Below are 27,612 nucleotides of genomic sequence, written 5' to 3' on the forward strand. Positions count from 1 at the left end.
TCAGGTGGACATGGGTAAATGTAGCAGTGCCGGCAACAACAAAATGGCACAATGCTTGGAGTCTCAAAGGCAAGGGTCTCCAGCCTTCCCTAATGGGAATTACTTGATGTCATTGAAGACCATCAAGAGCTACTGCCTAATATAGGGATTTGATAACACTGAGGCCCAAAACACTCAAGCACTGCCCCTAGAGTACTCCATTCCTGCTACAGAGAGTATGCAGTGTTAATGGCACAGGAGCTGTATCACAAAACGTTCATGTTTGGGGTCATTGAGGATCAATTTTGTCCCTTTGCTCTTGAGACAGCAAAGGGTGAACGAGAGAGGGAGAAAGGGAGGCAGAGAACGTGAGGAGAAAGGGAGGCAGAGAACGTGAGGAGAAAGGGAGGCAGAGAACATGAGGGAAAACATAGAGGAGGGAAGAGAAATACAGGAAAGAGCATAATGAGGAAATAGGCATGGAGGAAGAAAGAAAAATGAGAAAGCAGCAGAGAATGATGGACAGAAAGCAAAGAAAATAAACAAGAAAAAATGTGGAAAGATAAAAAATAAAGTGGCAAAAGAAAGGCAATTATGAAAGAACCAATTTAAGGAGAAAATAAGAGGACTGAAAAGATACAGTGAAAGGAATGAGTTAAGAGAAAGAATGACAAGTAAGAAGTTGAAATAAAATAGGCAAGAGAATGACAGACAAGAAAGAAGGCACACAAGAAAAACAAGAAAGAATGAAAGCAAGGAACGGAAAAAGTGAGAGAAATGAAGGTGAGGTATAAAAAAGAAAATCAACAAAGTAAAAACATAGAAAAAATGACAGTAGCCTAGGAAGACAGGAGAAAAAGTAGAAATACAAGAAAAAGAAAGAATAACGGGAGGAAAGATGAAGACAAAGAAGATAGGACTGAAATAAAGGAGGGAAAGAAGAGAAAAGACCAGAACAAGAAACCACAGAGCGAACAAAATAGGACAAAACAAAGGAACTTGAGAAGGAGAGAAATCAAGAAAGAGGGGAGGAAAGAAATACATGGAGAAAATGGAAGAAGAAAGAATTAACGAAAAAGGAATCCTTATTTAAAAAGGCAAGAGAAAGAAGAAGGAAAAAGCAGGAAAAGAGGAAAAAAAGAAGAATAATAAAGGAGAAAGGTAAAGTAGAGACAAGAAAGAAGAATACACAACAAAGGAGGGAAATAAAGAAGTAGGGAAAAAGTGTAAAAAGATAGGAAGAAAGAAGAAAAGCAAGGAAGAGGAGATACATCGAGAAAACGAAGGAAGACTCAAAAGCAAGGAAGAAAGAAGGAATGGCAAACAATAACAAGAAAGGTAAGTATTTTTTTTATGGAACTTAAGCCGCATCATCCTGCAGCGTCAGCTTTCGGGTCATGTAAATAGCTGCCTTATCTGATGGACATCTATATATTCTGAAGCCTCCTGACAGGCAATTATCATGTGCTATTCAGTGGCCTACGAGCTACTGGCAGATTGCCAAGTATATGTTGGAGAGCCCTGCTCCAAGGGAAGGTAGTAGAGGCAAAAGTCATTCGTGTATAATTAGAAGTTTTAGACGGTGCAAAAAAGCTACAAACCCATGGATATTTTATTTATGAAGTTTTATACTGTGAGAACGTAACCCAAGAGGGGATCAGAACGCTTTTCAAAAGGTCAAGAAGGAAGAAACAGTAAAACATATATAACCTAATTTAGAGCAAAACAGGATGGTTTGGACCCAAAATGAGGCAGGAGTCCACCAGAGTCCAGGCCACCCACTAAATCTAAATATACATGATCATAGAAGTCCAATACTTTACATTGGTATAGCAAATATGGCCTAATGTGGCAGGCTAATATAGAACGTGAGCCTTAAAGCAAAACTATGTCCATTAGTAGCACTATGACTTCTTTTTCAAATGAAATGGTTGAGGAGATCAGTCTGATTTCTGGGGTATGGCGGGTCCAGATTCTCGGGGCAATACCTAGAAGGCTCGATTTTTATAAGTTTTCTTTTTGTAGAACTTCTGTGGTTTCAGCAGTAAGGTGCTAGAGCTTCTAGAAGATCTACAGCCACCAGATAACTCAAGTGTTTCTGCGAGGTACCTTGGGGGGGTTGAAGTGTAGGGGTTTATGGGTCATACATGCAGTATTTAGCTCAACCCATGCCTCATAAGGGAGTCCATTTAGAACCTGTAATTCAGGAGTGATATGGTTGTATCTTTTACATCTTGTGATGAGCCTTGCAGCAGAGTTAAGACAAGCCCTCTGAGAAGCCACAGTTGATCTTAGTAGGGCGCAGAGGGTTGCACATCCATAGTCCAACCTGGAAATCACTAGGGCTTGAACAACTGATTTGAAGTCGTCGAGGGGGAGGAAGGGTTTTAAATTCCTTAGGATGTTCATTTGTACATTGGCTCCTTTATTGCTTGTACTGATTCTCTACTTTGTGTTCAAGTTCTTGTCAATGGTTATTCATAGAGATCTTGTGGAATTTATAATGTGCGGAAGGCAATTAAGAGCTGTTGGTTGCTTCATCCATTCTCAGATATCGGATGACTGTTTTGAGTGGAGCGAATAAGAGGAATTCCGTTTTTTAGCATTTAGTTTGAAGTGGTTGCGTGTCTGACAGTTTTAAGAAACCAGAAATTTTCAGGGGAAGAGATTTTCAAGTCCAATTGGGTGTCGTTGGCATACATGTGATAGTGGATGTTAGAGTGGTTCAGAGTTTGTTAGTGGCTCCATGAACAGGTTAAAGAGGGTGGGTGAGAGCGTTGAACCCTGTGGGACCCCTAGTGTGACAGGTGAAGAATTGGAAAAGGACTGATTAACCTTGATTCAATAGGGTCTGTTGTAGAGGAAGGTGGTGAACCAATGAAAGACGGACACAGATAGCCCCATCCTACGTTCCAGTAAGTCTAGGAGGGTTTCATGTTGGATCATGTCAAACGCTGACGATAGGTCAAGGAGAGTTAGCAGGCGGGATTCATTTTAATCAAAATGTACTTTTGAGCCGATTCAGTGCTATGTCCTTGTTGGAAGCCAAAGTGGAATTGGTCTAAAAGTTGAAATTATTCGATGTGATTGCTTAGTTGGATGTGGATACATTTCAGCCTGCCAATATGTCAGTTCTGGCGGTGCTGGCATGGGAAGACTTTAGTCCATAGGCTAGTGTGCCACAGGGGATTCTTTTCTCATCCACATGATGTCTATTTTCACAGGAATCAAAATCCAGTGACCATTTTTGAGAATGCTGGTAGACTTGGACCAACTAATGCCCAACATCCTTCTTAAGTCGGGGAGTACGTTTGGTGTCAGGTGTGTCCTTGAAATTGGTGCATGGGCAACATTTTTGCCAGGGTGTACGAATGGAACTAAAAAGGGGGTGAGATGGTGGAGTTGTTGAAAACATCCCCAGGAAACAGCTTTCCAAGATGATTAACTTGGAGGAAGTGAAAAGACTCAATCCAAACCAAAGCGGTTGTGTTCTCCCATTTCCGTCAGTAATACGGATGACTGTAGGTGCTGAAGTGCCTGTAACGCTCTGTTAAGATCAGGGCCCCAATACCATCTTCATTCTGCTCCATCCTACGGTAGACCATCAAAGGTAGAACAACCACTACAGCGCTGTGACCCAGCGCGAAACCAGCATGAAAATTGTCCTGTGCAGAGTATTTCTTCAGATGATTGTTGTTGCTGTACTTTTAAATGGCTGCACTTGCGGAGGGTTCAGGCGGCCTGAAGATGCTTAGTTAAAGGACTGGTCCTTGCCCCTGTAACACCACCTCGGATTTTAGATTTTGGAAGCATAATAACAAATTGCAAAAATTGATTAACAAAATTACAAGTCCTTGTACTTTGCGGATCCATTTCAGCAAAGGACCCTTGGTGAAACAAGAAGCTTTTCCTCGGTCACTGGTTTAAAACCACTATCTTCATAGATTAGTGCAAAGTTAATGAATGAAGGTCAGTATACTGCATCCCCATGAGCTGCTGCTACAGCTGGCAGCTGCAAAAAAGATCACTGGAAGAATCGTTCCTATTATTCTGTTTCAAATGCAAACTATGGTTCATATAATTCAGGCTTGGAAGGAGTAATGATTTTGGAGGTAAGTTTATCAACTACTTTAAGCATTTGCTGCGTGCCTGTTCTGCACAAAGGAAAAAAAACATTTCATTGTTTCTTCTCAAACATTAGTTAATTGGATAATAGATGGTAGTTGTTTTAGAAAAGAAACACCAAACCGACCTCTGTCTCCTGGTGCAGCAGTGTCCTGGAGTAGGTAGAAAGGATCTGTAGTGAATTACTGCATGTCTGTCCAAGAAGAGTGGATTGTTGGTGCCTTGCTTGCGTGTCCTCTATTTAGTACCGCGGAGTCTCCTGTGTACCTTGTCTTCTGTCATGGTTCTTGTGTGTTTTATCAGTGTCTTTAGTTCTATCTGTCTAGTTTTCTCTTTCCTGCTGGCCCCCCTACCTTCTTAGACTTTGACAGCTCAACATCTGAGTGCTGCCAGCGATACTAATGCAATCTTACCCTACACAAAATAAGGCATTTTAAATGACCTTTTCAGTGCCATGTTTAGTCCTGCTGTGCTTTCCTTCCAGCTTCTCTTGACCTTCTGTTCTTACATTGCCCAGTGTTGTCTGTGTTCTTTTGCATGCCCTGCACGGGGCCTCCAAATCCTCATACTTCTGCCGCTCCATGTCCCTTTACTGCTCACTGCACCCACTGCGCTGTCCACCTCAGGTCTCTTAGGTGACCGGTGCACTGCCACAGGGACGCGCTCTTGAAGCGCCGTCCTTTTCATGTATAGGCAGGCTTGCAGCTGTGCTGGTGAGGTGCCTGATCCAGATCACGCGCAGAAGGGCAGCGCATGTTCAAAGGGAAACTGTAAATACGAACTAACGGACTGAGAGACGCAACATCTGTATTGCAGCCCATTGCTCGCTGGAGCATACTGGTCCAGCCTCGCTTTCCTGGACTGCTTTGCTAACTGATGGAGCACGGTTTCAGAACTCACCATGTGATTTCAGTTCCTGATGGAGTTTGTCTGCCTGTATAATCTTGCCTTCAAGGCAGAATCACCTGGGAGACAGAAGGTGCCCCTCTACCCACAAACAGATCATGTGCTGTGTCAGAGGGCAGGGATGCATCTCACTACAATGCTGCATATGTCTTTAATACTGGTAGTTTGTTCTGATGCAAACAGCCCAATCACTATTGTTGGCAGTGTGGATACTCGCGTTGGTCCAACAGATGGCTGAACATATTTCCTTTCAGGCGTGGAGGGGCGGGGCTGTGAGCTGTTCGGGGACTTGTACCCCAATGAGCACTTTTCCTCACTTAAGGATACAAGGGTGGAATTTGCTTTGGGGCCTGCCCACTTTCTGAACTATGCCGGCATGGCAGAGTTGGTCAGGCAGACATGGGCCACCTTTCCTGCATCGCTGGTGGTGTTGAGCACTCTCGGGACCTTGCTGTCCTGTGGATCAGGTAGTCTTGTAATAACTTTGATATATAAAGCTTTAAGAGCAGATGCCGTGGGAGGCCAGTTGCGGTCCCGAAGGGCTTGGTAAGAGGATCTGGGGGCGCCCATGGAGGATGGGGACTGGACCCGAGTCTGCTTGCTTATTCAGTCTGTGTTGAGCAATGCCCGCTTTCAGCTGGTCACGCTTACTTGACTCCCTTGACTCTTCGGAAGATATCTCAGACTTTGTCTGATAACTGCCCCCGATGTGGATCTCGGGAGTCAACTTCCTGCATCTGGCCTGGGCTTGTTATGCAGTACTGAATTTTTGGGTCCGAGTGGTGAGTGAAGTCACTGGAGTTACTTTATTTCATGCCACTGTAACACGGCAATGCTGTTTATTGGGGGATATTGGTAGACCTAAAGGTCGCAAGATGGCATAAACTTGCAGATGGCGCTGCTTCTTGATCGGCGTAGGGTGGCATCACCAGGATGGGTCAGTGTGCCCCGGGGAGAGGATATTGGCATAAAGATAGGGCAGAATGGAGCTGGCAGAAGAGATTCGCCTGAAACTAAGCAAGAGGGATAAGGTGGGATACAATAAACGTGTGTGGCGGGACCTGGGTGGCAGGTACTTGGCCCCGGATACTGACCCAGGCAGTGATCGTGATGGTTCCAAACAGTAGCCCTTTGCTGGGGGAGGGTGGGGGCTCCGTGTAGGAGAGGGTAGGCTTCTGGTTGGCTATCACGTGCACCTGTTGTTCTCTCCTTGGATACCGAATGAGACTGACCGTTTATATTGTGGGCACTTTTCCGTCACGTACCTGCTGTGGTTATGGTTGTTACCGCTGCAATTCTGTTTTATATAAAAATAAAAGATTTAAAAAAAAAAAAAAGAGAATTCTCAGGTTGTCCTGGTAAATTCTACCCTAAGCCTGCATGTTTAGATTCAAACAGTGATTTCTTGTGAATAGACTTCCATGTTGCTGCCTTGTAAATGTCAGGAATTGGTATATTTCTAAACTGGGCTGTAGGAGCGGCCTTTCTTGTGGTAGATTGAGCCTTTGGTCTCACTGGAAGGGCTTTTGTTCGCTAATTGCTAAAATAAAGTGATACAGGCTACTATCCATCTAGCAGGACATTGTGTGGGCGTGGACCCTGTTTGATTTGGCCATAATTAACAGAAAGTTGTTCATTCTGCTGTAGTGTGTGAATTGGAAAAGAAAATGGGCAGAGCAGCAGTTTGATTCCTGTGAAAATCATGGACAACTTTTGGGAGGAACTAAATGTGTTTTCATCACCACTCTATTAGTGTAGAAATAGTGCATGTTTTTTTGGCTGTAAAACCACCCAACTCGCTGTCCAAGGGGGGTGACTGCAACTAGGAAACCTAGTCTACGATAAAGCCTTGTGTATTGACGCAAACAGAGAGCATGGTATTTAAAAAATAAAATTTGCTTTGAAGATTTTTTGTAGGCCGGATGATATTCTAGTAAATTGAGTTTTGCTTTGGGCAAAACGAAGCTTGTAAGGTAAAATAACTTCCTCCTGACAGATAAATAGATTGTGTCCATTTGTTTCCAATAGATAAACATTTGTCTTCTCTGAAGATCTCGATACAAACCGGAGGAAGATTTAAATAATCCTACTCTCTGACTTCAGGACCCACACTGCCAAAATCAGTGATGCCAAAGTCTGGTGTTGAATTTGTCCCTTGTCAACAGATCTATTTGGCTTGCATAATGGTCTTCTGTGCTTCTGTGAACATCCAGGGTAGGACCAGGTACCACCACGGTCTTCGGCATGTCTGATGCTGTTAATAGAATCTTTGCATGCAATCTCTGCCATTTCAGTATTGCTGACCGCGGAAAAGCGTAAAGAAATGGTCTTGACCAACTGTTCAGAAGTGCTTTGCCTAGAGTCTCTGGCTTTCTTAGCCTGGATGTGAAGTCTCATTATGTTCTGCGCCATTGTAAAGAGGTCCCACCCGTGAGACTTTTCGTAATATCGACTGGGAAAATCTGCTTGCTGATTCATTATCCCTGAAATGTGTACTGCTCTTTAGCATTTCTTTCCTGGCCAGGGCCCAGTGCTTCCCTGGAAAACAGTCTTGATCTACCTACTTGCCTGTTCAGGTAATGCCTGGTGGTGGTTTGAATCTGGATTGTTGACTTCTTCTTTTGGAACAGAAGAAAAGCCTTATGTACTTTGTGGACCACTCTCAGTTCCAGATAATTTGTGGAAAGCGGATTCTTTGGCTGTCTACTGCCCTTTAACTGATCGTTCTAGATGGCCTCTCCATCCCAAAAGGGCAGCAGCCATCACTGACCTGCCACAGCAGCTCCCTTTAAAAGGGAACTCCTTTGAGTAAATTCTGTGTCTTGCCGCACCATTCCAGAGTTTATCTTGATGAAGTGGTTAAGATCGTTTGTTCCTCACAATTGTTTTTCTGACATCATTGGTCCTCGCGGCATGGCTGCAGGAGTCCCATGTGCCACCTTGTGTTCGGGACAGTATAAATACAGAATGCCCTAGAGCAGGGGTCTCCAAACCGGTCCTGGAGGGCCGGATCCATGCCAGATTTTTTTAAATTACTACATGATTCTCAATGGGGATATCCAAAATATCTGGCATGGATCCGGCCCTCCAGGACCGGTTTGGAGACCCCTGCCCTAGAGCCTAGAAGGGAGGTGATTTGTCTAGCTTTTTGAGATGTTCCCCTGCAGATTGCTGAATAGATGGCACACTTTCCTCTGAAGAATACACTTTTTTCTATGGGGTTTATCTTTCCCCTCAAATAAGATGTTCTTTGGACAGGTGTTAAGATTAATTTTTTTATGGTTGCTCTGAAGACCCAGACTTTATAGTTACTCGAGTTTTTACAAAATTCTTCTTCACCTTTTTTTGACGGCAATGTTTCAGTAACCAGTGGTTTGGGTAGCGATGGATATGAAATCCTTTTCTAAGAAGGTATGGTGCTACTGCTGCCATACACTTTGAGAACGCCAAAGAATAAGGAGCTGACTTTAGGCAGAATGGCTGGACTATAGATGGATAGAGATTGTTCTCTACAACCAATCTGTGAAATGCTCTGTGACGCTTCGCTACTTAGATGTGACCATTCACATGCTACACATGTGTTGCACTGATCTATTCATTGTACCCCAGACGTGGTTCTGAAATAAGGCGAGCATCCAGAATTACTCTTGATAGACTTGTTTCATAAGTGTTGGTCTTAAATGGTCTGTATCCCTCTTTTAAACCTATTTCTTTTCTCAACCAGGAAGTACGTGGAGTAAACTCCTAGACCTTTATGAGGAGATGGAATTGGCTCAATCGCACGTTTTCTTAGGAGGTTCGATGTTTCCTTCACTAGGATGGATATCTTATGCTTCGATGTTAATTCTGGAAGAACTGGTCGAATAGCCTTTACATTTAGAAAGTATACATGAAATACAGTATGTCGCACCCGTTTGTCTTTTATGATTGAAATCCACACTGCCAGATGCAAATATACCACTCCTCCCGTAGGTGACTCAATTTTAACTGTCTATTGCCAGAGGAATGCCTGGAATTGGAAAGAGTATTCAATGAAGACTTGGACTTAGACCTTCTTTGGTAAGGGCATCTTGTCTTCAAAGATACTGCTGTTGGGGTTGAAAAGTGTAGTGAGTTGATTGAACCCTGTGTTGGGAATGCGTTTTGACTTGTATTGCCGCTTGAAACCTGTCTTTTTTCCTTTCTTTAAGCCACACACCCATGAGTGTCTGTCTCATTTTTCATCTTCAGCATGTCTTCCTCTAAATGTTGTCCAAGCAAGGCAGACCCTGGAAATGGGATGCTCATTATTTTCAATTATGCGTCCGGTTTTAATGTGGTAAACCAGGAGGATCTAAGGTGGGTATCTCTGGCCCGTAAAGCTTATTACCATCATCTTGGGTTTGTTTTATTCCTGGGGGCCAGGCCTAGACACCAGGAGCATTTTCATGAGGACTCCTGGCCTCTTCATAGGTGCATTTTGTGGGGAGCTGGATTTTCTGGCTCCTTGCACCTAATCGGTCTTCTGCCCTGCCTCTTACCTACTGGTTAGGACATCTTGCATAGCCCCTCTGCAACCAACAGAATATCCTGCATGCCGACTACCAAGCCCCAGAGCTTTCTGAGGGCACTGGGGGGGGTTGAAGGGGCAGTGGTCAGTGGAGTCTTGCTCCTTTACCCCAAGTCGTTCATTGTGAGTGAGCTAGGAATGTGATCCATCAGACTCGTGGGACTCTTCGCTCCAGCCAGCATGGTTTACCGAAACCATTTGGGTATTTCCAGATTCTTTTCACTACTCTGCCGGATTTCCTTCGGTGTCCACTCTAGACTCTTCTTTTTTCGTCCCACTGTCACACTTCCCTGTTTTTAGGTCTCGCCTATCGATGCGCATGCGCATCGAGCAAGCGAGACTATGGGGGCTTATCCACTCTTTGTCCAACTTGCAAGGAATCGTGGCGATTCCTTGCAGTGCCCGTGACTTTTAAGCTCAATGCGCATGCGCATTGAGCTTAAAAGCGCGTGCACATGCCCCCAGCCGCCTGCCTTGCCTACTCTCCCGCCCCCTCACTTCTTGATTGCACGGCCGCTAGGCCGTGCCTCCCCTACTCCTCCTCCTACTCTCCTCCCCTCGCCGTCTGTTCCCGCACTCCTCCCACACCCCCGCTCCGCCCCCTCCCCTGCCTGCCGCGTCGCATTTGTCGAAACTGGTGAGTCTATGTCTGTGACAGGAGGAGCCACGTCGTCTGTGTGTCTTTGTACCCACAGGTGTCCAGAAGTTTGGCCATGTTGTTTTTATGTCCTCGGAACCAAGGCCTGCTTCGATTCAGAGATGCTCGATCCCAAGTGTTTCTTCGGAGCCAATGCGGGGTTAAAGTTTGTTTGGTAGCTTTCGGTGCCGATGTACTTGTTGGTGCTGACTTGTGCTGGAGCCATCCTCCTGATGTGGCCTTGTCGCCGGATCGAGCACATTCTTGTCCCTTTTCAGCTCCAAGGAATGCTTGTGTTGTCGACCTGAGCCTGAGGGCTGTGACGTACCGTGGCACGGTGGGGAAAGTGTTTGCAAGATTTTCTTGGCACGTGAGTGAGCGCAACACTTCAAAGTCAGTCACATCAGCAGATGTTACGGGCACCCGGAGCTCACAGCCACTCTCTCTGCCCGCCCGCTCTCCACTCCATCAGGCAGCCAGCTTCAGGAGAGCAATCTGCGGGGTGCCGCCATTTTGTATAGGGTAAAGGCTCAGGCGCCAGCATCTAAAAGTTATATTTAAACAGCCCCCTCTCGCAGCAATTGTGTACTTGCAATGTGTAGATCTGGCGCTCGAGGCAGCGCGGTCCGCCAGCCCCAGGCACCTTTGCGTGCTTTGGTTCGTTCTCCGCAGTTTCCCACAGCTGCGGCCTTCAGTCTCGCTTTCCGCCTCTGGCTCGATTTTAGCAGCGAGATAATGGTGCTCGGCTGCGGCTGGTTCAGTGTCTCCCAATCGGGTCCCACCTTCCTCCGGATCTCGCCCAGCGGGACACTTTTCGCTCCGTTGTTTTTCGTTCGTGTGGCCACCAAAGCTTACCCCACCGTGTAGAGTGAACAGCACGCCAGTTACAGCTTGTATTGCAGGATAAATTAAGAGGATTAATCCCCCGGTCGGCGGAGCTCGCTCACATGGCGGCCATCTCGCAGCTCGGCTAGCCACGCCCCCCCAATGAATCACCGAACTTAGTGGAGAAAAAGTGAATCACCCTCACACCCTCAACCCTTCACCCTCAACCTCTCACTCACACTCACTCACCCTCAACACCTCAGCCTCACCCTCACCCTCACTCACCCTCAACCCCTCACCCTCACTCACCCTCACCCTCACTCACCCTCAACTCCTCACCCTCCCTCACTCACCCTCACCCTCACTCACCCTCACCCTCACTCACCCTCACCCACACTCACCCTCCCTCAACCCCTCACCCTCACTCACCCTCAACCCCTCACCCTCACCCTCAAACCTTCACCCTCAACCCCTCACTCACCCTCACTCTCACTCACCCTTACTCAGCCTCAACTACTCTCACTCACCCTCAACCCCTCACCCTAACTCACCCTCACTCACCCTCAACACCTCACTCACCCTCACTCACCCTCACTCACCCTCAACACCTCACCCTCAACCTCAACCCCTCACCCTCACTCACCCTCACCCTCACTCACCCTCACTCTCACTCACCCTCAACCCCTCACCCTCACTCACCCTCACTCACCCTCAACCCCTCACCCTCACTCACCCTCACCCACCCTCACCCTCACCCTCCCTCAACCCCTCACCCTCACACAGTGCAATAGGTCTCAGACCATTTCAGTTAGAGCTTTAAGAAATGTTTATGGCTTTTTTTTATTTGTAATTCTTTAGCATTGGCTACAGGAAACAAAAATGCTAAACATTTACAAAAAAAAACCATAAACAATTCTAAAAGCACTAACTCTAATGGTGCGAGACCTATTGCATTTCCAATGCTTGTTTCCTTCTGCCAGTGCTCCCTTTGCTCTAGTATTTCTTCTAGCTGCCATTATCCTATGGTCCCTTTTTGGACCTCACTTTGTCTGGTGGTGCTTCTCACATGCTGCTTTTGTGCTCTACATTTTTCCCCAACAAGACCATTTCCTGTGTTATGTTTTCTCTGTTGATGCGGTTTGCAATTCTTCGTTCTGTGACACTACTTTTTTCTCCAGTATTTTTTACTAGCTTTACTTTGTGGTGTTTGTTTCTCCTTATTCTGCGCCTATTCCATTTCTGCAAACACTGCTTTTTTTTCCTATGATTCTTTTCTGGATAAATATTTCTTCCAGTTTTTTCACTTGTTTCTTGACCGCTCTCTTTGAGTGTTTGAGTGTTTTTGACTATTACACAGAGATGCATAATAATGCAACCACTAGCCTTTACCTTTAGTATTATCTTCTGATTTCACTCCGGTGATCAAATAAGATCGAGAGTGCGTACATGGAATGACTACAGTAATGTCACTTTGTCCCGTTTTTTTAGATGTAGTAGCTGCAGAGAAGAAGAAGGTCCAGGTGGACAAACACACCGTTAAATCTGCTAAACAATCCTCTCCTAGTTCTCATCCATCAGCTGGTGCTGCAGGTGAGACTATAGCAGGAATTAAGTCCAGGGTGGCAGGCCAAGGTGTTGCTCAATTCCCGCCCAGGAAGACATTGGTAGAGTTTCCTCTGAGAGCTCCGTTCTCTGCCGTTGAAGGTGCAGTAAGTGCTGCTGTAGATAAATCACACGAGAAGAAAAACGCAGAAGAGAAGCCATCCTCCTCCATCACTTCCTACTCCAGTAGTTCTGAATCTGATTCAAGCTCTAGTTCTGATTCTGAGGGAGAGCAGGATGCGGCAGAAGTCCCAGTGAAGACCAAAGTTAAAATCCCTGTGCAAGGACCCACCCATACAGAGATGCGTGATGTAAGCAAGGATGCTGGTGAGGAGGGCAAAGTTCCAACTGCAAAGAAGAAGAAAGCCACACATGCCGTACCCGACCTGACAGTACTTCCCGCTCGGCAACCCAGAGATTTTCATAGAAGCCCAAAAGGTGACGGTCATCCATCCATCTCCCCTTTAACCAAATTAGATCAATCGCAGGGCGCAATTTCAAAACCAACTATCGAACTGAGACACACAAAACCTGTCACCAAGCTAGGCTCCTCATCAGGAGTGCCGGCAGCAGCTGCACCGGTCCCAGGACCAACAAAAACAAAAGTGGTCAAAAAAGGAACTAGAGTTGTTGGTAATCTGGAGCGTCCCACTGCAAAAGGGCTTCCCCTGGAGAACCATGAAGAGGTTCTGAAAGGCCACGCAGCAGTGGTTGGAACTGAAGCTGTAACTGAAAAGCCCATTTGGGACCGCTCCATGCAAAGTGCCTCACTTGATACTAAGGAGTCGATTATTTCCCAAGACTGTGCTAATCAGAGAGACGAGACGGTAACCCCGCCACGAACAGAGTCCAGCTCTGTGCCTGGAGTAACCTTTGAGACTGTAAAGCCAAGAGCTTTGTCAGAAATAGCAGATGAAATTCTGGATTCAAGAACTGCACCTGATGATAAAGCTGCTGAAATTCAGGAGGCAAGCACCATACCCGATAAAGCTGCTGAAATTCAGGAGGCAAGCACCATACCCGATAAAGCTGCTGAAATTCAGGAGGCAAGCACCATACCCGATAAAGCTGCGGAAATTCAGGAAGCAAGCACCATACCCGATAAAGCTGCTGAAATTCAGAAGGCAAGCACCATACCCTATACAGCTGCTGAGGTTTTGGAGACACAATTGACCTCTGATAAAGCTACAGATATGTCGGAGCCAAGCACTACTGTTAGTCAGGTTGATGAGACTTTGAATTCAAATTCGACACCCAGCAAAGACCCTGGAGAACAAGGCCCTTCGTCGGATGCCATCACGGAAACTGAGGAGCTGAGAACTCAACTGGGTACCGCTATATTTGTGCTATTTATTTGGTTTTGTACCTTTTTTAGCTTGAATCCTTTCCATTTGTATTTAATTTCAACTTTTGCTGTCTGCATATATCTCTGTGCTGTGCTTTCTCATCCACCACAACTTAACGTTAGTGCTTTCTAACTAGCAGCTAGCCAGGTTTTAACACTAACTGTCACAATATGTCTGAAGTCCAGTGAATTAAGGGAGCGAGCTCCATGGCTTCCTTCTACTTTGACACTTTCATTAGCCTGTCTACACCCGTCAGAAGACAATCAATCAATCTTTTTATAAATCGCACTACTTACCCGTGAGGGTCTCAAGGCGCTGAGGGGAGGGATGTGCTGCTACTGCTCGAAGAACCAGGTCTTGAGGAGTCTTCTGAAGGTGAGCCTTGGATCTGCCGTAGGTGGTAGGGAGGGTGTTCCAGGTCTTGGCCGCGAGGCAGGAGAAGGATCTGCCGCCGGAGGTAGTTTGTTGGATGCGTGGGACCGCGGCGAGGCTTGTGGAGCGGAGCGGAGCTGGCGGGTGGGGGTGTAGAAGCTGAGTCAGCCGTTGAGGTAGGCTGGTCCAGCGTTGTGGAGTGCTTTGTGTGCGTGGGTGAGTAGCTTGAAGGTGATCCTTTTATCGACGGGGACCCAGTGTAGGTCTCTCAGGTGAGGGGTGATGTGGCTGTGGCGAGGGACGTTGAGGATCAGTCTTGCGGAGGCGTTTTGAATGCGTTGCATTTGTCGTAGGTGCTTGGCCGGGATGCCTGCGTAGAATGCGTTGCCGTAGTCTAGTCTGCTGCTGACGAGGGCCTGGGTCACCGTTCTTCTTGTTTCGGTGGGGATCCACTTGTAGCTCCTGCATAGAATGCGGAGGGTGTTGTAGCAGGAGGAGGAGAAGGTGTTGACCTGCTTTGACATGGATAGGGAGGAGTCGAGGATGAATCCCAGGTTGCATGCGTGGTCGGTGGGTGTCGGTGCTGTTCGCAGAGTGGTCGGCCACCAGGAGCCGTCCCAGGCTGAGGGGGTGGTTACGAGGATGAGGACCTCCGTCTTGTCCGAGTTCAGCTTCAGTCGGCTGTTCCTCATCCATTCGGCGACGGCCTTCATTCCTGCGTGGAGGTTGGTTTTGGCGGTGTGCGGGTGTTTTTGGTGAGGGAGATGATCAGCAGGGTGTCGTCGGCGTAGGAGATGATGTTGAGGTCATGCTGGAGGGCGACTTCTGCGAGGGGGGCCATGTAGATGTTGAATAGCGTTGGGCTGAGGGATGATACCTGGGGTACGCCGCAGATGATGTCGATGGCTTCGGAGCGGAAGTAGGGAAGGTGGGCGCTCTTGGTTCTGCCGGAGAGGAAGGATGTAGTCCAGTCCATGGCCTTCTCTTGGATTCCGGCTTCTTGGAGGCGTGTCTTTAGTGTGCGGTGGCAGACCGTGTCGAAGGCGGCTGACCGGTCCAGGAGGATGAGGGCTGATGTTTCGCTGTTGTGAAGTTGGATTCTGATGTCGTTTGTGGTGGCGATGAGGGCTGTTTCTGTGCTGTGGTTTCTTCGAAATCCGGACTGGGATGGGTCTAGGATGTTGTTGTCCTCGATGTAGCTGGTCAGTTGCGTGTTGATGACTTTCTCAATGACCTTCGCCGGGAACGGGAGCAGGAGATGGGCTGGAAGTTCTTGAGGTGATTGGGGTCCGCCTTGGGTTTCTTGAGAAGGGCGTTGATCTTCGCATGCTTCCATATTTCCGGAAATGTGGCTGTCTCAGGGGAGATGTTGATTACTTTCCGTAGTTGGGGTGCGATGGCTGCGTCTGCTTTGTTGAATATGTGGTGTGGGCAGGGGTCAGACGGTGAGCCTGAGTGGATGGAGTTCATGATCTTGCGTGTTTCGTCATCGTTGATGTTGGTCCAGGTGGTCAGGCGGTTGGTACGGGTGGGGTTCGCATGGGGGGTGGATTCTGGCGTTGTCGGGGCGATCAAGATGTTGAAGCTGTCGTGTATGTCTGCGATCTTGCGATGGAAGAAGGTGGCCAGTGAGTCGTACAGTTCTTGTGAGGGCGGTATGTCTTTGGTGATGGCGCTGGGGTTGGAGAGTTCTTTCACGATGCTGAAGAGTTCTTTGCTGTCGTGAGCGTTGTTGTTCAGGCGGGTTTTGAAGGACGATCTCTTGGCTGATCTGAGATGTGGTTGTTGTCTGGGGTTGGCGTTCTTGAGGGCTGCGTGGCTGTCCGGTGTTCGTTTGTCGAGCCATTTCTTCTCCAGTTTCCGGCATGTTCTTTTGGAGGTCTGGAGCTTTTCGGTAAACCAGGTGCTTGCTTGCTGGTGCGGCTGTTGGAGGGTTTCTTGAGCTGAGCGAGGGTGTTGGCGCATTCGTCTATCCATTGTCTGAAGTTGCGGGCGGCGGTGTCTGGGTCGGTGGGTGGTTTCTGGGCTAGGGTAGTGGTTAGCTGGTCTTCGGTGACTTTGCAGCGGCGTGGCAGCTGTTGGGTGCGGTGGTGCGTGGTGGGTTTTTTGTAGGTGAAGTGGACGCAGCGGTGGTCGGTCCAGTGCAGTTCGGTGATGTGGTTGAAGGAGACGTGGGTACTTGTGGAGAAGATGGGATCAAGCGTGTGGCCGGCGGTGTGGGTGGGTGCTGTGACGAGTCGTTTGAGGCAGAGGTTGTCGAACAGGGTGGCAGTGTTGGCGTCGTTGTTGTTCTCGAGGTGGAAGTTCAGATCCCGAGGAGGATGTAGTCCGTGGAATAGAGTGCGTGGGTGCTGGCGAGGTCGGCGATGGAGTCGCTGAACTGTGGGCGGCGTCCGACCTAGAGGCATCCCACGCGGTGTGTGGAATGCTGAGTCCCAGCCCCTGGCTCTGCACTGCTTGAGCGGCCATTTTTGTTGAGTGCTTGGACACCTGCATCATAGAATTCTTGTGAATTGGTTCCTGATCCGGACCTCAAGCCAAATTCTCTAAATATTTCTCTTACCACCTCCACGGCTCCCACTCAGCAGTCACCTTCCTAAGATGTGGAGGCAGAATGTTTCAGGGTTCTAATGCATGCTTCTTGTTAATCAAGCAAAATGTCATGATTTCAGGTTGGGTGTGTTTATATTTACTCTAGGCTAAACTTTAATTTGCCGTGTGCTGTGCTTGGTGACTGCTCTTAACCAACTTGATCAGCATCCAAGAGGATCTCTCTGTGAGGAGACTCGTTGGTGAGCCCTCTTAACTAGGTTGATCTAGCTCACCTTTGTTACGCAAGATCTTTTTTGTCTCTCCAGCATTCTGAGTGTGTGGCGCTACTCTTCCCTCTTCCACATTTAACCTTTACATGTTAAAAATAAAAAAGCCATCTACTGTGTAGGGACTTGTGGGCCTCTTAGCTAGGCTAAGCCCCTTGTATTTCCTACTGCTGGGTCTTCTTTTTAGTCAGTCCTGACTGATGGATGACCCTGTACTCAATCAGCACATATGAGGAGTGGATCCTCAAATCTACTCTGAACCTGCCCTGTTCTCAAACATGCCCCTCTAACAGGACCTCCAAACCTCTGGTGAAATATGGCAACACTGGGTTCAGTGCCATTCCCCCACCATATAGATGTTTGCCGCAAAAGTCTGACCCTCCTGTCTTGCTGCAAGTCTGGTCTTGCAGTATGAGCCTGTTCTATATTTACATTGTGTGCAGTACCTTGTTGTTTCGTCACTGGGTCTGTAAAATCATCTCAAATGAATGGAGGTTTTTTGGACATTGACAATAGGTATTGTCGGTATGTCCACTACAACGCCTCGCAACATATCAAACCAAGCCGGATTTAATTTTCCACCTTTTATGTTTGGAAGTATAGGTGTAACAATGGCCAAAAATAGTGAAAGATCATTTATTAACAAATCTGTAAATGACAGATCAGAGAACTTAACCAAAGGGAAGGGCTTCCGCTAAATGTGCAAAATAACGCCCCAAAACTGAGAAGAGAAAATTCTCTTCTTGAGTCCCCTCACTCACCAAGGGTTGCCCCAGGTGACATGCTTCATCATTGGGGCCATCCCAGACAGCTACTGTCTGGGGCGCGCTGCAACTTGCGGAACTACTTAGGAGCACATTTTGTGAAAAAATGTGTAGTGCAGTGTTTGGGGGAGTGGTGATGGTGACCAGTTTGATCGCGTCCAGTTGATTTCCAACAAATACACTTTTATTCCAAAGTCTTTAGTGAACAGTTTCTATGTTGCAGCCGGCCGCATCGCCCAGACTCAGTCCAGGCTTTTGATGGACCTTCGATATCTTCCATCCGATCGGTACAGTCTACTGGGGGTTTGAGTGTCCGTTCACGGTCATGTAGTACCGTTCCTGTAAGGCCCCTCAGTGGTGCATTGTCAAGTCTAAATCCCCATTCAACAGATAAGGGCATTAATGGTAGGAGAACATTAAATGCCGTCTAAAACAATTAAATTGAGAAGCACAGAAAACATGCAAATGAAACAAGCCCAGAAAAAGGCCCAGGAGTATACAAGCAGCATGTGTGAGATGAGCGGCAGTTCAGTGCAGACCACATTGTAGGCAGCTGTACACCATCCAAAAGATATTAGGAAATGCTAGCACTGTACGGCCAGCAGCATTCCACAACGAAATAAAAACAAGTAGTTAATGCCATATCTTTTTGTTGTACACACCTTACAAGATGTAGAGCTGCAGAGGCTCTGGCCCCACCAGCAAGTGAGGCACATTCAGTCCCCTGGACAGCACCTCTTCAGTCTGGAGCATGTGAGGTTATTCACATGCCAAGGCCAAAATATATTTTCAGACCATTGGGTATTGCAGGTGGTTCATTTAATTTCTTGATCTAATCCGGAAGCCACAAGCCAGTGCCAGTTTTCACCAAGATCATATCCTTCTTCTGCAGGAGGACGAGTCACTGATGTGCAAAGGGGATATCGAAGAGGTGCCCTAACACACAAAACATAGTGCTTTAAATTTCAAACCGTGATGACTTATGGCAGCCAGGTCTGGCCATCCTCCCACATGAAGAACAATACAATTCAAGATGTCATTTTGCTCCTAGAAGAAGGCAAATTATCCTCCTCATCTGAATTTTGTAGCAACAAGTGACTGGATATTCATTTTCACATCTTGAAGCATGAAGGGCACCTTTACTTGGTGGTGGATGGCATTAATTGCTAGTGTCTTCTTTTACCATTGGAATAAGGTCTGCACAATGAGTAGTAAACACACAAATGTTTTTCAGTGTTGGCAGCATGACTAAGGTGTCATGTCATAACATGTCATACATAGTTGGTGACACCAAATTAGTTTCAGCAAAAGTAGCACAAACAGGGTCATTCAGTGATTGTGCCTGTTCGGCCTCACGCGTGATATTCAGATGCTGTCTCGGGCCCCACGCTTCATCTTCAGATGCTGTCTTGGGCCCCACGCTTCATCTTCAGATGCTGTCTTGGGCCCCACGCTTCATCTTCAGATGCTGTCTTGGGCCCCACGCTTCATCTTCGGATGCTGTCTTGGGCCCCACGCTTCATCTTCGGATGCTGTCTCTGGCCCCACGCTTCATCTTCAGATGCTGTCTTGGGCCCCACGCCACTCAAGCAGTTTCTGGGAACGAATATCAATAACTCCAACAGTGGAGACACTTCTGCTGCTTGAGCACACAATCCACTTTATCTGACACATTGGTCTCCGGCAGTAAGAAGTGTAATGATGGCATCCTACATTCACTTGGTAACCTCCTCCATGCATGCCTACATATGACATTACTTCAGGTGTGGTTGAGAAGTAAATGTGTTTAGGCTCTGTAGGATTGAATGGATTAAGACATTGTATCACAAACTGTGCAGCCCATCTTACAGTGGTAAACACTTCAATCTCTGTGTGTAACCAGACACTCTGGAGGCCCAATCCTCAAGTGATCCTAGCAATACACTTCTCCTCGGGAAGGATACATCCAAGAGATCCTGGTCTCAGGGGTGGCCCAGTGAACATCAGTGTTCTTAAGCTGCCAAACATTGCTCTGACACTGAAGGCTTTAGAACCGCACACATGGGGGAGGCAGAGAAAATCCTCATGGACAGCACCATCTCAATGTTACATCTCACTCAACCAGGAGAGAGGTTATCAGTGGATCTCTCAAGTGAGTCGCACACTATTTGGTACTGGACGGTCATGAACAGAGTGCACTTGGCAGCCAAAAGTTACTGGAGACACAGTGCTAATGGAGAAAGTCGGATAGCATTCCCGAATGGGAAGCAGATTCAGCAGTGGTCTTTATTTCAACACGTTGGGCCTAAAGTACACCACAACGTAAACAGAAATGGAAGAATTTCATAGTTGTATCTACAACAATACCCTCTACATCAGATGGTGCAGGACCATACATAAGAATATGTACCTGCATACTAGTGTGGCTACACAGGGCCCTAGGAAATCTGCATTGCAGTGGCTCATCCAAACGTTGGACAGATCGGGACAGTTTTAACCTCAAAGTCTGTGAGGCCGTGCATCCCTAGAGTTAAGTTTCAAATCAGCATTTCAACAGACAGTCAAAAAGAAAGGACTGACTCTAAATGGGAGTTTGAGATTAAAATGTAGAAAAAACATGAAGGTTTATTACAGATAAAAAAGGTACATCACAGGAAATAGTAAATGCAAATGGAGCAGTAAACACATTGAATTAGATAGAAATAATATGAAGACCATCAAGTGAAGACTAATCTAATAATGGGAAAAAGTCAGGACAATGCTAAGTCTCCCTCATGGTAAAGGTTACTGAATAGGTCATGTGTGGTGTGAGACACCATGTTAATGTTAAATGCAATGCAATGGTGTGTACGATTTCCCCCCCCCCCCCACCCCCCCATTGTAAACATGTACCCTGGTGAAATGCTGCATTTGTGTTTTGCATTTAAAATTGATGCCAAGGCTGTGCGTTGTGCCACCTGACTGTAGGAGGTTAGCAGTCTAGTTGTTAGGTACCCAGCCACCCCTAGCTTTTGGAGGGAAGCCTGGCACCCAGGGTGCTCTACTCCTCCCCCTGAGCCAGTTAGAACTAGTTCGCCTGTCTGAGGTGGGTTAGCGGTCTAGTTGTCTGGTACCCAGCAATCCCAGCATTTGGAAGGACCCTCTAGAAGCTTCCAGTCTTTCTGGTATAGGGAGAGCAGTAGAGATGTGATGAGCAGAGACAGAGCTGGGACAGGAATGTAAGGGGACCTGCTGTCAGGGGATACCGCCACTTGGGCTTGTGTGCTGGGCCCTGCACCCATCTAGGACCCCCCTACTGTCCCTAGGGCTTGTGAAGCCCCACTTCAGGAGTTCAGGCTGCTGTGTAGTAGGAGGGCCACGCTGCAGTGGGGATGGTGAAAGCCTACCACCCTGTTTTGATGATGCCCCCACTACCTGCTGACCTGGCCCAGTAGTGCCTACTGCTCTGTCCCCCGGGCCCCTGAAGGAGGGCCCCCCTAGGTCCCTTGAACTGCCGGGACCTTGCACCACGCCAGCTCTGCGCAAAGAAGCTCAGAGAAGGGAAGGAGCATCTTGGACCCCACCACCCAGGAGGTGAGGAGTGTTACCCTGGGGTTTGCTGCTGGGACTGTCAGCCCCCCTTTCGCTGTGCGCCTGGAAGTGTTGGACCTGGAGGAGGCGCTGCGTGCTATAATCCTGTAAGTGCTGTGCTGCAGAAGCCCTGGGTAGTCCTAAATTGCCTCAACTGTACTGCCTGCTGTGTGTGCCTGCAAAGCGCCGCTTCAATCAAGCGCTGGACTGTTAGAAGCACTGCCTGGCCCTGGAAAAGTGCTGCCTGCTAAGCGCTGTGATCTAGAAGCGCTGTGCTGAGGAGGAGCGCTGCGCAGCTGGAACAGGCTGCTTTCGTGTTCCTAAGCGCTACCACGCCAGATTCTGTCGCCTCTCCGCCTTGTAAATAGGGCAGGAGCCTACCCTGCCTCCGCTCGGGGAGCAGTGTCTGCGGCTGTCTGGTGGGGCCGGAGGGAGGCCTCGAGGCACATTGTCGGTGCCTGCCTCCCATCCTACTGCACAGGAAACCCGTAAGGAGCCCAGTGAGTGGGGCCTCCACTGGCCGTGGGTTGGGGGTGCGAGTCGGGGCACGGCCGGTGCCCGCCCCCCTGCGCCCACCTATTCCCTCGTGGGGAGCGAGCTGTTTTGGGGCCGACTTAGTGAGCCCTGGAGGGGGCCCATTGGGACGCACTGCTGGGGGCCCCTTGCGATCCGCCCCTCGCTCCACGTGCCACCGGATAGTGGAAGTGCCCTGTTTGGGGGCCGAAGTAACTTTAGAGCCCCAGAAGAGGGACTCCCCTGCTTTACATGCTGGTGAGACTACTAACCTGGGCAGTTTATTTTCCTCGATATCCCCCTGGTATACTTTGCTCTGGTGCCAGATGGCGCCCCCTTGTGATTACTGCTTTGTTGTGTTTTACCTTTGCAGGTTGGAGATAATACAACACTTATTCTTTTTCCAACCAGAAGCGGTGTCGTGTCTCTTTTGTGGTGTGCCTGGTGTGTCATCTGTGAGTACTGCGTGGACGCTTTACACATGTCCTCTGAAGTTTGGCCTGCCCGCTCTGCTTCATGCTACCCCCTGTAGAATTGGTAACCCCATTTCTAACATTGTTGGCGAGCGGTGGGATAGGACTTGTGTTTGCGCATTACCACAGCGGCCACAGGTTACATTGCAAATAGAGCACTGAGAAGTAATCACAGTTTTTTGGGGATTACTGTTTGGCTGATTATTGTGGTTTCTTTATCATTATTGCTTCCTCCTGAACAGTGTTTTGGGAATTGTATCCCCTTGTTGTACTGTGGGTGGTGTGTCCCGGGTGTACCTTGTCAGGATGGGGTTGGTTTATAATGAGGGCGACCTCATGGAGTACACAGAGCAGGAAGTTTTATATTTTTGCAAGGAGAGAGGGATACCCCCAGCAGGCAACATTAAAAGGAAGTTGTTCCTCGACGAAGCTCTTAAGAGGGGGGAACCCTTGGAGTTACCCTGGGGAGACCTGTCTGATTACCCCTCCGCGTATTTGAAGGGTGGATTTGGTAGAGACCAGAGGGAGGGCTCCCAGTCCATAACCCCGGAGGATGGTTACTCTGATGATGAGGAGGAAGAAGGTTATAGGGCAGAGACGCCAGTAGCTGAGGAAGACACCATAGATAGGGAGTCTCGCACTGGGTCCAGTACCGGGGGCACTTCCCCATTCCTTTCCCGGTCCCCAGAAGAGTGGGTAGACAGAAGGGAAGAAAGGGAGCATCGACTGGTGCTGGCAAAGCTCAGGCATGCCAAGGAGTTAGCGCAGCTGAGGGTGGAAGAGCAGAGGCTAGAGACGGAAATGGTCGTAGCGCAAGAGGGGATGGCGGAGAGTCTAGCTCAGGTGGGTAGGTTGTCCCCTGAGAGTGGTTTCTGTGGTCTGGATTCACCGGTGAGGGTGGGATCCAGTGGTGGCAGCGAGAGTGGTTCCAGTGCAAGGAAAGTCCCACTTCCAGAGCCCAGGAGATGGTGCCTGATTCCCAGGAATAGGGGGACGGGTTAGTGTTCAGGGGCAGGGGAAAGCTGTTCCACCAGTCCTGGAAGGAGTTTGCGGAGGAGTGTTGGACTGCATTGGAGGGTTGGTAGGTGGATCGCGCAGTGGATGATGGGGAAGGGTTGTTCCTGGTAGTCATCAAGGAGCGCCTGCTACGCAGTTGTTTTCCCCAGTTGCGTCACCACCTGTTGCAGTGTAGGTTCTCAGACCCCAGGGAACTTGCACGGGAGGCAGACCTCTGGGTAAGTGCCAAAGAGTCTCAGAGGGCATTGGGGAGTGATCCTAAAGGGAGTGGTGCAGGGATCTTCTGACCCAGCGAGGCGGGAGAGGTGAGGAGTAGCCCAGCTAGATCCCAGGATAGTGAGAGGGTTGTAGGGCCTCACATCCTATCTACAGAAAGGAGTGCGACGGGGAGGTGTCCTGAGGTGCCCCAACCGCAGTCACAGGGCCTAGAGAGTTCTATAAGGGAACCCCAGGTTGGGAGCCTAGGCTGTCCTGATGTGCCTTCCAGTGAAGGGGATCCCCTTGTGTCAGGAGAACCCGGAGTATCTGTAATCGGAGCTCCAGAGGTTCGGAGGCTGACCAGTCGCAGGGTTTATATCCTGGACTGGGGGTCTAGGTTCAGGGGTTGCTTGACCTGGAGGGTGGGGTACCTGTAATTAAGGTCCCTACCATTTTGACTCCCAGGAGTACTTCTCCGGGTAGGAGGGTGCGGAACTCTGGGAGAGGGTGCAGAGGGAGGAAGGGCTCTCCTCTGTCACCGGCTCAGCCACAGGGCGCAGATCCTGGGTTGGGTGGCCAGGGACAGGGGTTGCCTGCCCTGGTGGGTGGGGCGACTGTAAACAGTGTCCCCCCGGAATTGACTCTCAGGGGTACTACTCCAGTTAGGAGGGTGCGGAACTCTGGGAGAGGTGAAGGGGGAGGGAGGACTTGCCGCTGTCACCAGTTCAACCTAAGGGTTTAGACTCTAGGTTGGGGAGAGATTGGTGTTCTGAGGGTGTCCCGCATAGGAGGAGAGGGCGGAACCCCAGAAGGAGAGGTAGGGGGAGGAGAGCCTCGACCCGGAGTGCTGGTCAGTCTGAGGGTTCAGACCCCAGGTGGGAGGACCAGTGGCAGTTCGGTAGGAGGAGAGTGGTCAAAGGGTACTACGGGCCTGAGGCTAAACCCTCCCACTCTGTGAGAGAACGAGGGCCAGAGACTTCTGGATGGCCTAGAGGCCAGTCCTGGCCACATCCCACTAGAGAACACCAGTGGGGTGGTTTGGTTGGTAAAGGGAGGGTTGCGAGTGTGAACCATCGGGTTCCAGAATGGCGAAGAACCTGCAGATGCTCCTGCAGTTGCGGGCCTGCGTCCACCTTTTTCCGTCCCAAGCAGGGAAGCCCATCAAGGCAATGATTGGTCTACCCTGGCTTTTGCCTGGGGGGGGTGAGTTGTGTTGGACTTGGCCCCTTTTCCCAAAATGTTTCGCTTTCCGCCCCCCTAATGTAGGATGTCTCCCCCATGGTAAAGGTTACTGAATATGCCATGTGTGGTGTGAGACGCCATGTTAATGTTAAATGCAATGCAATGGTGTGTACTTTTATTTCCCCCCCCCCATTGTAAACATGTACCCTGGTGAAATGCTGCATTTGTGTTTTGCATTTAAAATGGCTGCCAAGGCTGTGCGTTGTGCCACCTGACTGCAGGAGGTTAGCAGTCTAGTTGTTGGGTACCCAGCCACCCCTAGCTTTTAGAGGGAAGCCTGGCACCCAGGGTGCTCTACTCCTCCCCCTGAGCCAGTTAGAACTAGTTTGCCTGTCTGAGGTGGGTTAGGGGTCTAGTTGTCTGGTACCCAGCAATCCCAGCATTTGAAGGGACCTCCTAGAAGCTTCCAGTCTTTCTGGTATAGGGAGAGCAGTAGAGATGTGATGAGCAGAGACAGAGCTGGTATAGGAATGTGAGGAGACCTGCTGCAAGGGGATACCGCCACTTGGGCCTGTGTGCTGGGCCCTGCACCCATCTAGGACCCCCCTACTGTCCCCAGAGCTTGTGAAGCCCCACTTCAGGAGTTCAGGCTACCGTGTGAGAGGAGGGCCACGCTGCAGTGGGGATGGTGAAAGCCTACCCCCCTGCTTTGATGATGCCCCCACTACCTGCTGACCTGGTCCAGTAGTGCCTACTGCTCTGTCCCCAGGGCCCCTAAAGAAAGAGGGCCCCCCCTAGGTCCCTGGAGCTGCCGGAACATTTCACCACGCCAGCGCTGCGCAAAGAAGCGCCAAGAAGGGAAGGAGCATCTTGGACCCCACCACCCAGGAGGTGAGGAGTGTTACCCTGGGGTTTTCTGCTGGGACTGTCCGCCCCCCTTTTGCTGTGCGCCTGGAAGTGTTGGACCTGGAGGAGGTGCTGCGTGCCAAAGCACTATAATCCTGGAAGCGCTGTGCTGCAGAAGCGCCCTGGGTAGTCCTAAATTGCCTGAACTGTACTGCCTGCTGTGTGTGTCTGCAAAGCGCCGCTTCAATCAAGCGCTGGACTGTTAGAAGCGCTGCCTGGCCCTGGAAAAGCGCTGCCTGCTAAGCGCTGTGATCTAGAAGCGCTGTATGAGGAGCTGTGCTGAGGAGGAGTGCTGCGCAGCTGAAGAGACTGCTTTTGTGTTCCTAAGCGCTACAGCGCCAGATTCTGTCGCCTCTCCGCCTTGTAAATAGGGCAGGAGCCTACCCCCCCTCATCTCGGGGAGCAATGTCTGCGGCTGTCTGGTGGGGCCGTAGGGAGGCCTTGAGGCACATTGTTGGTGCCTGCCTCCCATCCTACTGCACAGGAAACCTGTAAGGAGCCCAGTGAGTGGGGCCTCCACTGGCCGTGGGTTGGGGGTGCGAGTCGGGGCACGGCCGGTGCCCGCCCCCCTGCGCCCACCTATTCCCTCGTGGGGAGCGAGCTGTTTTGGGGCCGACTTAGTGAGCCCTTGAGGGGGCCTATTGGGACGCACTGCTGGGGGACCCTTGCGATCCGCCCCTCGCTCCACGTGCCACCGGATAGTGGAAGTGCCCTGTTTGGGGGCCGTAGTAACTTTAGAGCCCCAGAAGAGGGACTCCCCTGCTTTACATGCTGGCGAGACTGCTAACCTGGGCAGTTTATTTTCCTCGATATCCCCCTGGTATACTTTGCTCTGGCGCCAGTTGGCGCCACCTTGTGATTACTGCTTTGTTGTGTTTTACCTTTGCAGGTTGGAGATAATACAACACTTATTCTTTTTCCAACCGGAAGTGGTGTTGTGTCTCTTTTGTGGTGTGCCTGGTGTGTCGTCTGTGTGTACTCTGCTTCATGCTACCCCCTGTAGAATTGGTAACCCCATTTCTAACAGCCACCATAACCCTCCTGTTCTAAAACATACCCTGGTGACTCATAGCTTCTCGCCCCAGAAGTAAAGTTCCAGATATAGTTCCACTGGCACATGGTATTCAGAAAGCCCTTTAAACACTTTTCCACCATATTACTTGTATAGAACTATGCAGTGGTTTTCAGGGAACTTTATTTAGTACCGACGCTGGAGGTGTTGTTTTCTTGTTGGTGTAATGTGTGAAGCAGTGTGTCTTACAAGAGTTGTGCCTCCTTTTCTGGCTTTCTTTCTTGACAGCATCGACATGAAAGGAAGGTGCTGGGCCAGATCATGTGGGTAACAGAGAACTGTTAGTGCGTCTCAACTATCATCTCCTACATACAGGAGTTTCCACTAAGGCCAGGTGGAAGTAAGAACGTAGCCCATTGGAAATTTGTAGAAAAAAGTTATTGCTTCCACTTCCAAATGTGATATCAAGCACAGTTTTTTTGTGAAAGGTAGCCCACTCAGAACAAACGTAAAACCCAGACCTACTTCCTTCAACCCAGACCTGCTTCCTTCAGCCCAAACCTACTGCCTTCAGCCCAGACCAACTTCCTTCAGCCAAGACCAAACTTCCTTCAGCCCAGGCCCAACTTCCTTCAGCCCAGGCCCAACTTCCTTCAGCCCAGACCCAACTTCCTTCAGCCCAGACCCAACTTCCTTCAGCCCAGACCACCTTCCTTCAGCCCAGACCACCTTCCTTCAGCCCAGACCACCTTCCTTCAGCCCAGACCACCTTCCTTCAGCCCAGACCAACTTCCTTCAGCCCAGACCAACTTCCTTCAGCCCAGACCAACTGCCTTCA

The 27,612-nt window shown here is 49.2% G+C and overlaps 1 protein-coding gene across 1 annotated transcript in view; it reads left to right on the forward strand.

Annotated features, from left to right (window-relative positions):
• Positions 1-27,612, forward strand: part of NDUFV3 (NADH:ubiquinone oxidoreductase subunit V3) — a 49,979-nt gene that overhangs the window by 16,638 nt on the left and 5,729 nt on the right. The window contains exon 3 of the mRNA XM_086935871.1: positions 12,510-13,952. Coding sequence (XP_086791997.1) covers positions 12,510-13,952 — 1,443 coding nt within the window. The remainder of the gene's footprint in view (positions 1-12,509; positions 13,953-27,612) is intronic.

Source organism: Lissotriton vulgaris, chromosome 8 (genome assembly GCF_964263255.1).
Source record: "Lissotriton vulgaris chromosome 8, aLisVul1.2, whole genome shotgun sequence".
NCBI classification, from domain to species: Eukaryota; Metazoa; Chordata; class Amphibia; order Caudata; family Salamandridae; genus Lissotriton; species Lissotriton vulgaris.